Below are 13,706 nucleotides of genomic sequence, written 5' to 3' on the forward strand. Positions count from 1 at the left end.
TGACTACAAATCACCAGGCATGTTTTATTGCCTTGATAGAGCAAGTGGGTAAGAAAATTTTATTCCCATAAAAGCATAATCCTGATTGTAAGACAGGAAATTTGACCTGGTGCCTAGTGGAAGGATTCCAACCAGGCTGACCTTTTCCATAATTTAGAGTTGAAGTCTCAGTGGTAAAGTGGGAGGATTAGCCACAGATTTGAAATCTAGAAGTTTGGACAGTACACTGAAAAGCATTAAAAGACAAATGTTTGGGTATGGCTTGGTAGCCTAGTGACTAAAGTCATCACCTTTCACATTCTGGGATCTCTTATGAACGCTGCTTAATATGCTGGCTGCTCCACTTCCCATCCAGTTCCCTGCTTGTGTCCTGGGAAAGCAGTAGAGGATGCCCCAAAGCCTTGGGACCCTGCATCCTTTACTGCTGTGAATCCTGAATGCACATGTCCTGACAAATATTCTCATTGATCATTCCCAGAAAGAAGTGATGTTTCTGAAGGACAGACAGTGGGATCCATGTGGCCTACCTCCCACTCTACAGACCCTTCTAGCACGTACACACACACACACACACACACACAAATGTATCCTCAACTGAAAAAGAAAAATAAAGTTTATGAATGGATCACAACCTGGTAAAACATACCATAAAAAGTCACTGAGTACCACTGACCTGTGCTCTGTTGTGTGCCTTCCTGGTGCAGAAATCCTTAAGGCCTTCTTTTTGGTTTGAAAAACAAAAAATGCTTTCCATGACAAAAGAGTAAATTTTCTCTGGTTAATAAGAAGGCATACATGTGGCCAAGAGCCTTGTTTGCTTAGGTCAATGTTTTCAAAGTATCTACAAACAGGGGCCATTATTGTGGCACAGTAAGCTAAGCCTCAGCCTGTGGTGTCAGCATCCCACATGTCCCAGCCATTGTACTTACAATACACTTCCAATTATAGCTTGGGAGAACAGCAGAAGATGGCTCAAAACCTAGGGTCCCTGCACACATGTGGGAGACCTGGAAGAAGCTCCTGCTTTCAGACTGGACCAGCTTTAGCCACTTTGGGGAATGAACTAGCATGTAGAAAATTCTGTGTCTCCTCTCTGTATAAATCTCTTTCAAATAAAAATGAATAAAACTTTTTAAAAACAAATAAAAGCAAAATTAAGTTTTTATATAACATAAATTGATCATGTCTAAAATGGAACACATTTTCCTAGGCGTATTGACCCTCTGAACTTCTCTTATGAATTTTCTGCTCATTTCCTTTCATATCAACTTTTTAACCCTGTGTCACTCAACTACACATTTGTCAAGGGTGTATCTGATTCTCACCGAGGTATCTGAAAGATGAAGTTGGTGAATTACAACAAAATGTAGAGTCAACTACAATACACTCTAACACTCTAGGGCAAAGTTTCTCAAGTGGAGATTTAGTCTTGCTTAGTCTGCATGATCTACAAATCATTTTCCAGATAGTTCATTTTTAATATTTATTTGTTTAAAAGGTGCTCAGACAGCACATAAATAGACAAACAGAGAACTCTCATCTGCTGGTTAACTTTGCAAATACCTATAAGCACTAGAGCTGGACTGAGCCAGGCCAAAGCCAAAACCCGCAAATTTCATATTCCAGGTCTTTCCTAAACCAGGGGGTTGGGGGAGCAGACACCAACCCAGTTACTTGAGCCAACACCTGTTAACTCTCAAGGAATACCCTAGCAGTAATGTGACATCAATATATATCCAAGACTTGAATCCCTGGCGCTCCCATATGAGATGTAGATATCTCAACCACTATAGCAAATGTCTTACATAAGTTCTTTCTTCATAGTGATATTTTTCCACTTTAATAAAATTTTTAAAAATTTTTAAATAACCATATTTTAGATCACTTGAATGGCCTGAAGGATGTAATTTACATTTATGATCCAAATGTTTTGTTACAGATGTCCAATACCGCTACTTTTATTCTCACGGTCTAAGAGAAGAGCAAATGTGGACCTGACACATAAATGATGCTTCTGCCTCAAGCGAGAGAAAAGTGACATCTCAGCATGTTGCCCACAGTAGGATCAGAGGTTTCACAGCGGAATATGAGAAACTGTGGAAACACTGAGTCATCTCACAGCTATGGCAGCAAAAGTAGCCGCTTCTTGAAGTTAGCTGGCACAGCACCCAGCACTGTTTCTGTTGTTGCTTGTTTTAGTTATGATCCTCTGCTTGCAAAGAACAGAAAGAGTCTGGCTAGCATTAGCAAAATAAAGAACCAATAAGGCTTACGGGAGAAAATGCATAATTTAAAAAAATTAACCAATCTTAGAAAGATTCAGACTCCGGGTAGATCTCCAGGGGCCTCAGTACCAGTAATTCCTGGATTAGAACATTTTGGAAGCTGCCAGCAAAATGACTCAGCCCCAGCCTTTGTGTCTGTGCTCAGGACTCAAATTCCTGGCTCGATCTGAGTCACATGTTCACCATTTGTCAGGAGTGGAAGAGAGAACACTGGGGATCTCAAAATGCACAAGACATTCGGATGCCTGACAGAAAAACAAAAGTTCATATCGTCATAATGTGTTGTCAATATCAAGGAGCACTGCCCGTGGATGTGTGGGATTTAATTCTCCCTGGGCAGATGAGTACGCTGACTGCTTCCTTATAAAGACCTTTCTTGACAAACGAAAAAGTGCTGAAGACTAAAATGAATGTCCTAAGAGGCACTCGTGAACAACATAAATTATAAAAGAACAACATGCATCTTAAGAAGAATGTACGAGAAGGAAAGTCTTCCAGGAACTCAAAGTAAGGAGGGAAAGAGGAGAAATTAAGACTATATGGGGTTGTGTGTCACAGTCACATTCAAAGAAACTGTTTTGTAGAAAAACACACAATGAAAAACTAAATCCTGCTCAGTCTCTTGGCAAAATGCTGAAATTGAAGTTTATTTTTTAATAATACGCAAGATGCTGAAATATACTCCTGGGTACAGACAGCTTTTTTACCATTAAGTTCTCTTATGTCCTCAATAGTAATTTCCCCCCAAAATCACTTTCTCAGCTGTCATCTTTTATTTCAGAAAGTCAAACTGGACAACTGCCTCATTTTTACATTTGTCCCTTTTTTATAGATATCAACTATGCCTTTCTGGAATTTTTACCCTTCCTTTTATTTTGGCCTATTGCTTGGATTCTACATAACAAAGGATTATCCAGGAAATGACCGGAAACCATCAAAGGAGGCCTGGATAACAGGTAGGATGCATAATTTAATGATGTGGTTTTCATTTTCCTTTCATTAGAACTGTTTTTCTCACTTCCTTTATGATTTCCTTTTTGACCTATTGGATATTTAGAAATACAGTACGCAATTTCCAGAGAGTTGAAGATTTTTTCAGTTATCTTTGTTATTAATGCTGAATTTTTTTTTCATAATGGATCAAACTCACACTTTTATTTTCAATTGTTTGATAATGGATTGTTTCAAATTGCCAGTTAGGTCAAGTTAGCTGGTCTTGAATCAATGAAAATCTGCCTTCAAATGATACTGTGCTTCATGGGAGTATATTCCCAATTCCGCATTCCATCTTTGTGCTACATTTTACATGTGCTATAAATGTGTACAATGATACTATTTTTCGCATTAGAAAATTGCTTACTTCTAAATCATACACTAAAAGAATCTCATTTATCTTTTATTTATGTCATTCCTAGAGTTCTTTATTTCTTTGTGCAGACTGAACTTTCTGCTAAATATAATATTGCTTTGACAGAAGAGATTCCATGAGTATTTTTGCTTTCATTTTTGTTTATTTTTAATTCATTTCAAAGGTAAAGAGAGGGATAGAGAAACAGAGAGCTCCCATCTACTGGTTCACTCCCTGAAAGCCTAGAACTTGGCCAGGATGAAGCCAGAATCCATCTGGGTATCCCCCTGGGTGGCAGGGACCCAGGTACCAAAGTCATCAGTGCTGTATGCCAGGGTACACATCAGCAGGACTGGAGGGGACAGGTTACCTGAGTCTCAGTCCCAGGCACCCCACTAATGGAAGTGAGATTCCCCAGCAGCATCTCATCTTGTGAACCATGTTTCCATCCATATTAACAGTTTTAGGAGTGTGAATCTACTCAGAACTTGTTTTCTCAGTTTTTACTTGTTGAAAAACTCTATCCTTAAATGTTGAAAGATAGTTTTGATAAATTCGTTTTTTCAGTACATTAAAGATTTCATTCCATTGTCTTCTGATGTGCAGTTCCTGAAAGAAGGCTGCAGTAATTTTTATCCCCATACCTCTGCAATGTGATATGTATATATATGTGTATATATATACATATATATCCTTTACAATTTCAATTAGCAAAAATGATAATAATAATACAAAGAGGTATTTGCATAAATGCAAACATTCTAAAGAATAATTTATCTTGAGACCAGCACCATGACTCAACAAACTAATCTTCCACCCTATGTTGCCAGCATCCTGTATGGACTCTGTTTCATGTCCCTGCAGATCTACTTCCAATCCAGTTTTTCGCTTGTGGCCTGGGAATGCAGTGAAAGATGGCTCAAGGGCTTGGGCCCCTGCACTCAGGTGGGACCCAGAAGAGGTTCCTGGCTCCAAGCTTTGGATCAGCTCCACTCTGGCCATTGTTGCCATTTGGAGAGTGAATCAACAGATGGAAGATATTTCTCTTTGTCTCCTTCTCTCTGTAAATCTACCTTTCAAATAAAAATCAATAAATCTTTTTAAAAGAATAATTTACACATTATACGAGAAACAAAAAATCCTATTTTAAAACACCTGCATGAATTTTTAAAAAAGTTAACAATTAGACTTTGTAAAAAAAAAAAAAGTGTGGAAAAAGGGACCACTGCTGTGGTATAGTAGTCTAAACATACACCTGTGGCATCGGCACGTCATATGAGGGCAGGCTTGGGTTCTGATTGCTCCAGTTCCAATTTGGCTCCCTACTTAGGCAATCAGCAAAGGATGGCTCAAGCCCTTGGGTCCCTGCACCCATGTGGGAGATCCAGAGAAATCTCCATGCTCCTGGCTTCAGATCAGTCCAGCTCTGGCCATTGTGGCCACATGGGGTTGATCTTCTCCTTCTGTCTCTCCTTTTTGTAAATCTGCCTTCCAAATAAAAATAAATACATTTTTAGAAGTTTGAAAATGATGTGAATAAGCAAAATACAAACAACTAATACTTGCATGGAAAAAACTTCATTCATAGTTAAGAATTATGGTGCTAGTTTAAGTCCCAGCTGCTTCATTTTCAATCCAGCTCCCTGTTTCCCAAGTTATATTCATTATCTTCATTTTATATCATCACTTTTTCCAAGTGATTCTCTTTCCTATTTAAAAACTGTGTTTATTTCTTCATTTGAGTAGTACAGAGACAGACAGGGAGAGCTTCCCTCACTGCTTTGTTTTCCATGGACAGGGCTGAGACAAGGCTCACACTGGGACGGAACACTACCCTGGACCTTGGTTGGAAGGAACCCAACTAATGGAGACATAACTGCCATTTGTCAGGGGCTGCAACAGCAGCACACTGCTGTCAGGAGCTTCAGCACTGTCCATCAACAGGAACTGGGTATCATGTGGACATCATGACCAGTATCTTCATTGCCAGTCAACCTTTCCTCTTTGATATTAACTGCCAGCAAATAATCAGATTTCATCAGAGAACACTAATAAGTTTTTAAGTTATTTAATGACCACTGAAATTAGTTTCGATCGATTCAGAGAAAGCATTTAACAAAATTCAACATGTCTTCATGCTAAAAACTCTAAGCAAGGTAGGCATAAAAGGAACACTTTACAACATAATCAAAACAATTTATGAAAAACCCAATGCCAGCATCATGCTGAATGGGTAAAGACTGGAAGCATTCCCACTAAGATCTGGAACTAGACATGAATGTCCAATATCACCACTGCTATTCAACATAGTACTGAAACTACTTGCAACTGCTATTAGGCAAGAAAAAGAAATTAAAGGAATACAAATAGGAAAAGAGGAATTCAAGCTATCTCTGTTTGCAGACAATATGATTATTTATATAGGAGAATCAAGATTCAATAAAAAGACTGTTAGACCTTATATAAGAATTTGGTAAAGTGGCTGGGTACAAAATAAATGAACAGAAATCAATGGCCCTAGTGTATGTAAACAACTCCAAGGCTAAAATAGAACTAACCAACCCTTCAAAATAACAGAGAAGATATGGAAATACCTAGAAATAAATCTATCTAAAGATGTGAAAGATCTCTATGAGGAAAATTACAAAACATTTAAAAAGAAATAGAACAAGACATCAAAAAGTAGAGAAATACACAATGCTTCTGGATGTATACAGTCAACATCATCAAAATGACCTATGACCAAAAGCAATATGCAAATTGAACACAATTACAATCAAAATACCTAGATCATTCTTCACAGAGCTGGAAAAAATGATACAAAAGTTCATCTGTAAATACGAAAGACCACAGATAGCCAGAATTATCCTGAAGAATAAGAACTTAGCTAGAGGGATCACATTCCAAGACCTTAGGACATATTATAGGGTAGTAGTAATCAAGACAGCTTGGTACTGGTATGGAAACAGAGGAAGAACAACGCATCAGAATAGAAACAACTGAAGAGAACCCACACATGTATAGCCATCTAATCTTTGACAAAAGAACAGAAAATAACCCAGGAAGACAGAGGGTCTCTAATAAAGGCTGTTGGGACTATCGGAGAGCAGCCTGCAGAACTAAAAAGCCAACATTCCCATCTCTCACCATACACAAAGATCAAATTTTAATGGTTAAAGGACCTAAACCTACACCCAGAAACCATTGAACTTCTAGAAGAAAATGCAGCAACTACTCTACAAGATGTAGGCACAGGCAAATACTTCCTAGAAAAATCATCAAAAGCAAAGGAAGTCAAGACCAAAATACATAAATTGGACTACATCAAACTAAGAAGCTTCTGCACAACAAAGGAACAATCAACAAAACAAAAAAGCAACCAACAGAGTGGGAGAAAATCTTTACACACTACACAGGGAACAAGGGGCTAATATTCAGAATATACAAAGAACTCCAAAATAACCATAAAAACAAAAGAAGCAAGTCAGTTAAGAAACAGGTAAAGGAAATGAGCAGACACTTTTCAAAGGAACAAATCCAAATGGCTAACAGACATATGAAAAAAGTGCTCAAACTCTCTAACAATAACAGAAATTCAAATAAAAACAACCCTGACGATCCACTTAACCCCAATAAGGATGGCCCACATAGATAACACTACCAACAACACCTGCTGGCAAGGATGTGGAGGAAAAGAAACCCTACTCCACTGCTGGTGGGAATGCAGGCTGCTGCAGCGGCTGTGGAAGTCAGTGTGGAGAATACTCAGGTAACTGAAAATTCACCTACCATATGACCCAGCAATGGCACTCCTGGGAATATATCCAAAGGACTTGATACATGAGAAAGCAACATGCACCCCGGTATTCACTGCAACACAATAAAAAATTGCAAAAATTTGGACACAACCCAGATGCCCATTGACAGAGTACTGGATAAAGAAACTGTGGTTAATCTATTTTATGGAGTACTACTCAGCTATTAAAAAGAATGAAATACAGTAATTTACAGCCAAATGGGCCGAATTGGAGATGATTATGCTAAGGGAAATGAACTGATCCCAAAAGGTTGGATACCACATGTTTGCTCTAATACAACTTCCCTCAAAAATCTCAATGCTAATATGGCTAGGGGTTGTTTTTCTCATATTGGAATGAGTCTTGCTTCTTTCAATATGCAATTTTGTAGAGTTAAAGCTAATTATTGTTATGGTGAATCTAGTTATGGTGAATCCCAGTTATCTGTATCTCTCCCAATGAGTTCTTATGATTCATTAACTGATCATCCATAAGAGATAAATTGCTTGTATGCACTTGAGATTTTAAATGTCCATTCATTTCAACACTGTTTTCCGTTATATCATGAATAATGAAGTTCTAGTTATTAATTGTAATTCCTTCAGTGCCACAAGAGTCATGCACTGGCATCTATTTTTTTTGTGGGTAAGACCACTGTTTCCGCACTAATATCATCATTTTTTCCCCCTGTATCTGGGGTCGGGAGAGAAACAAAGATAAAAGCCCCATCCAGTCTCCCTCCCATCATAGGTCCCAATTCTGCCAATCTTGCCATTTCAAGCACGATGAAATCTCTTCAGAATCCACTGGCTGACATAGTCTCTTCAGGGTTGGGGCTCTGAGATCAGCAGTTCAGTTGGAGGGATCTCCAAAAAAACTTCGCCTGAAGTGATCCCAGACCTGATTCCTGTGTGTGCTTGCCAGTACAGGGTCCAGCACAGTCTGTCGCCCCAATTAGCTTATGCTCATGCTGGTGGTTGCAATTGCTGGGTCAGTTCTGTTTCCAGCCCTGTCTTCCACGCGAACCATTGGGTGTTGCAGTACAGCCTGATCCTGTCCACTTCAGTGGGAGCTGCAGCCTAGTTGGGGCGACTCCCCATAACCCCTACCTGGCCTGCCCTCTACCCTGGTTCCCACTCTTGCCACTATGTACTGCAGACTTGTTCAGTCTGTCCCACATCCCATTTAGTTCTCGTGCATGTCAATGGGCACTGAAGCCTAGTTCAACTCAACCCACCCCACTATCCAGCCCACACACATACTGGCAGGTGCCTTTCTGTCTAGCCACCGCTGTCCCTGTCCTGGTTTTCATGTTCTCCAATGGGAATGGTATCCCAAGAGGGAGGTGCCCACTCTCTCCCTACTAGGCCACTCTAACTTCTGGATTGTGCACTCTCTAGGTGGTTCTGGAGTTTAATTCGACAGATTAAGCTTCCAGTGAATGGCATCTAGTCTTACAGGAAGGTTTTTGATTCCTGTCTTCACCACTCTTGTGATGCATTTTTATTTTTTGTAGCAAGGTTGTTATCTTCACATGGATGAAAACGTATTATTTTCACCCAGATGTGGACTGTGCTCACTGGTTCTGTATTTTAGGAGATATTTAATGGAAATGTAGTGGGGAATAATATGTTCATACATGAAGTGCTGTATGTCTCTAATGTATACTGACCAAAGGAGGACTCCCAGTGAAAGAACTGAATACATCCTAAGAGTAGGATGGACTCTGTGACAATGTCCATGCAGACATTGCTGGGAAATACATCAATAACAACATGATGGACTTGTGACTGTTCATGAAGGCAACCATTGTAAAACTATAGAGTAAATTAATGTGGGGGAGGGACCTTGGGGAACGTTACAGGCAACCCCAGAACCTATGGAACTATACCATAAAACAAAAGAAAACCTTAGGAAAGAAAAAAGAAAAACAAACAACCAAATCAGAAAAATAAGTCAAATTACCTTAGTCAAAACTTGGTAAATAAGTCATAGACAGACAGACTGACTGATAGGGCATATATTGGAGATGTTATACATGAGTTTGGTTCCAGACCACTGCAATAATGCAAATACTGCATGAATTCTTTGGCTTTTTGGTGAAAATACAGGTTTTTGTACTACGTTATGACCTATTAAATGTATAATTACATTTTATCTTCATAAATATTCATACCTTAATTTAAACTCTTATTTCTAAAAATTATGAATGATCCTCTGCACCTTCTCCAAGCCCTACTGTTACAGCTGACAGTGTTGGCATCATTTGCTAGCTGCTGATTGAATTAGGATGGTGATTGCTGAAGGCTGGAGTGGCTTTGGCAATCTTAAAATAAGACAAGGATCAAAATTGCTGCAACAATTGAATTTTTCCTTTATGAAAGATTTTTATGAAGCATGAGGTGTTTTTGGATGATATTTTACCCATAAAACTTCCTTGCAAATTGAGTCAATCTTCTCAAATCCTGCCACGTTGCTTTGTCAACTAAGCAGTTATACTATTCTAAATTCTTTGTTTTCTTTCTTTTTTTCTTTTTTTTATTGGAAACAAAGTTTTACAGAAAGAAGGAAATAAGAAAAATCTTTCAGCCATTGGTTCATTCCCCAAATGGCTGTAAAGGCCAGAGCTGAGCTGATCCAAAGCCAGGAATGGCCTCCGAGTCTCCCACATCGATGCAGGTGCCCAAGGCTGTGGACCATCCTCCTCTGTTTCCTAGGCCACAAGCAGGGAGCTGAATGGGAAGTGGAGCTGGAGACACGTAAACACATGTGAATCCCAAACGGAATCCCAGAGCTAGCAGTGGGAAGGATTAGCTGGTTAAGCTACTGCCCCAGACCCCAAATTCTTTGCTTTCATTTCAACATTGTTCACAAAATCTTCACCAGTAGTAGATTCTACCAGAAAAAGCCATTTTCTGTGCCTAGTGTGGTATTCTGGTGGCTAAAGTCCTTGTCCTGCATGTGCTGGGATCCCATATGGGTGTTGGTTCATATCCTGGCTGCTTCCCATCCAGCTCCCTGTTTGTGGCCTGGGAAAGCAGTACAGGATGGTCCAAAGCCTTGGGACCCTGTACCCGTGTGGATGACCCAGAAGAAGCTCCTGGCTCCTGGTTTCAGGTCGGCTTAGCTCTGGCCATTGTGGCCACCTGGGGAGTGAACCACCAGCAGATGGAAGATCTTTCTTTCTGTCTCTCCTTTTCTCTGTAAATCTGACTTTCCAATAAAAATAAATAAATAAGGAGGAGGAGAGGTAGAGGAAGGAGGAAGAAGAGGAGGATGAAAAGGAGAAGAAGCCATTTTTTTTGCTCCCTCCCTTGGAACAACTCATCATCCACTAGTTTTAACATGAGTTGCAGCAACTCAGGCACAACTTCAGACTCCACTGTTACTTAGTTTTCTTGTGATTTCTAACATATCTGCTGTTCTTCTGATACCTTGAACCATTCAAAACCACCCAAGAGGGTTGGATTTAACTTCTTCCAAACTCCTCCTGGCATTGTTATTTGGACATAGTCCCTTTTTGCCACCCATGCATCATAAATGCTCTCAATGACATTTAGAATAGTGAGTATTTTCCAAAGTGTTTTCAATATACTTCCCCTAGATCCTCAAGAGGAATCTTTGTCTAGGGAAACTATCACCTCACAAATTGGATTCCTTAAATAATGACTTAAAAGTCAAAATGAAGGGCAGATGTTTGGCCCAGCTGTTAAGACATGATTTGAGACACCCATATCTTCTATCAGATTTCCTGGGTTTGAGTCTTGCCTATATTCCTGATTTCAATTTCCTGCCGAGGTGCATCCCTAGAAGCAGAAGGTCATGGCTCAAGTACTTGGATACTTGCCTAACATATAGCAGACTAGGACTGAGTTCTCTGCCGCAGCTTCAGGCCAGCCCATCCTATCTGTTGTGGGCATTTAGTGAGTGAAACAGCAAATAGAAGCTCAATTGCTTGAGCTCTCTCTCCTTCTCGCTCTCCTTCTGTCTGCCCTCTCATATATAAATTTTTGAAGTAAAAATTACTACTGGGTCCATGGTCTTCAAAAATCATGTTGCACTGGCATATATAAACAGCATGAATCCTGTTGTACATATCCATAAAAACTATTGGGCAACCAACTACATTGTCAATGAACAGTACTATCTTGAAAAAAATATTTTTCCTCTGAACAGTAGGTTCTCCAACAGAGCTTAAAATATTCAACAAACCATGTTGTAACAGATTGCTGTCATCCAGGCTTTGTTGTTCCATTTATAGAGTAGGGTAGATTTTGTGTAACTCTTAAGCCCCACAATATTTTCACAATGGCAAATGAGCAATGGTTTCAGCTAAGACTCGCCAGCTGCATTAGCCCCTAACAAGAGAGTCAGTCAGCCTTTTCTGTGAAGTTTTGAATCCAGGCCTTGCCTTTTTGCTTTCCGTGAAAGTTTCAGATTGTATCTTTTTCTAATACAAGGCTGTTTCCTCTGCAATACAAATCTGTTATGTAGGCTAGGCACCTTCCTCAGTTACCTTAGCTAGACCTGTTGGATAGCCTGGTGCTGCTTCACTGTAGATAAACCGTTTTGCTTCACATTGCACTTTTAGGTTATGGATATGTCTTCTTGGTTCAAAGCTCAAGAACCTACCGCTGCTTGCTTTAAAATTGTTTTTTGCAGCTCAAATTGCCCAACCTGATTTGTCAAACATTTTCTTATTACTCTCACTGCATGCCAGCTGCTCCCGACCCCACGGCTAAGAAAGGTGACATTGTAGACATCAAGGGAATGGGTACTGTTCAAAAAGGAATGCCATATAAATGTTATCATGGCAAAACTGGAAGCGTCTACAATGTTACCCAGCATGCTGTTGGAGCAGTTGTAAACAAGCAAGTCACGGGCAAGATTATTGCCAAGAGGATCAATGTGTGCATTGAGCACATCAAACACTCCAAGAGCCGGGATAGCTTCCTGAAACGGGTGAAGGAAAATGATCAGAAGAAGAAAGAAGCCAAAGAGAAAGATACCTGGGTGCAGCTGAAGTGCCAGCCCGCTCCACCCAGGGAAGCTGACTTCGTCAGAACCAATGGGAAGGAACCTGAGCTACTGGAGCCCATTCCCTATGAATTCACAGCATAACAAATGAAAGCAAAATAAAAGACCTCTAGACTCTTGAAAAAAAAAGTATAAGCAGGGATCTCACTGAACCAATAACAGTAACCGACAGTCAATAAACAATCAATCAATCAATATCTCTGAGTACATGAATATATTTTATTTAAATTGAGGAATACAAACTTCTCAACATAATAGAAAGAGAAGGAAAAAAGGGAAGAACTGTTAAAGATCTCTTTAGTTAATCTTTCTTTTCCTACTGAAGTCCCACTGTGGATATCAAAAGCCACAACTGAATCAAACGCAACAACTGAATCAAAGGAGAGACAAAAGAAGTTAATTCTTGGCTTTTATGCTTGCTGATAACTGAAGGGATTTTTCTCACAAATACAAGTTTTTGCCATAGGCACTGGCTTCAGAAACAATACTCTTTCATGCGTTTTTTTTGTATTTATAAACAAGTTGGCCTACAGAGGGTGCTAGCTCACTTCAGAAGCCAAAATAAGCGATGGTTTTCACAGTCTTAGACAGCATTTTCCAAGACAAAAAAAGAGGAGGAAATCAGCTTGAAAATCATTAACGAAGAATTTAAATGGCCACATTTTGCTTCCTAACCAAGGATTAAGGAAAAAAAAGCAAAGGAATATGTAAAAATGCTAGAGGCGTTTGAAGACCTGGCAGACGCAAAAGTAGTGGCATCACTTTGCAAATGCAAAGAGAATCCAAGCTAAGAGAAGCATCCAGAAACCAATATGGAGTGTATTCTGAAAGAGAAGCAGAGATTGGGAGAAGCTGGGTGTGCTGAATGTTGGGAAGTGAGAACTTGATGGTTGGTGTGAGATCCTTGCAGACTCTGGTAGTGCCCAAACACGGCCCTGCATGTTTGGGCTCATCAAGGCAGTGTGTAACCCACAGACGGTTCACGGGAGAGTACTCCTTGAGCATGTTGAAATAATCCAGTTTGACACAAATGGGGTGAAAGCAAGGGTGTCTGGTAACAGGGAGAAACCCACTGGACATCTGAATCTGTCAAGAAATCTTAGGAGAGGTGGTAGAACTGTTGTGGGGTAGGCAGCTAATCCAGTATCACAAGCTTGGAAGCAACTCTCCCCACCACCTACTTGGTCCCTTCTGTCCAACTCTGACGCTTACCTATCATCACCTGGAACCTGAGAGGGG

The 13,706-nt window shown here is 39.9% G+C and overlaps 1 protein-coding gene across 1 annotated transcript; it reads left to right on the forward strand.

Annotated features, from left to right (window-relative positions):
- Positions 1-12,143: 12,143 nt before the first annotated feature.
- LOC131482119 (large ribosomal subunit protein eL21-like) lies at positions 12,144-12,596 on the forward strand. The gene has a single exon (XM_058673775.1). It carries the CDS (start codon positions 12,144-12,146, stop codon positions 12,549-12,551), a length of 408 nt encoding a protein of 135 aa, XP_058529758.1. The 3' UTR covers positions 12,552-12,596.
- Positions 12,597-13,706: the final 1,110 nt, after the last annotated feature.

The sequence above is a fragment of the Ochotona princeps genome, chromosome 15, assembly GCF_030435755.1.
Source record: "Ochotona princeps isolate mOchPri1 chromosome 15, mOchPri1.hap1, whole genome shotgun sequence".
In the NCBI taxonomy this organism is placed as follows: Eukaryota; Metazoa; Chordata; class Mammalia; order Lagomorpha; family Ochotonidae; genus Ochotona; species Ochotona princeps.

Excerpts from the sequence above, each read along its gene's own strand:
- LOC131482119 (XM_058673775.1), top strand. The coding sequence starts at position 12,144 with ATGCCAGCTGCTCCCGACCCCACGGCTAAGAAAGGTGACATTGTAGAC.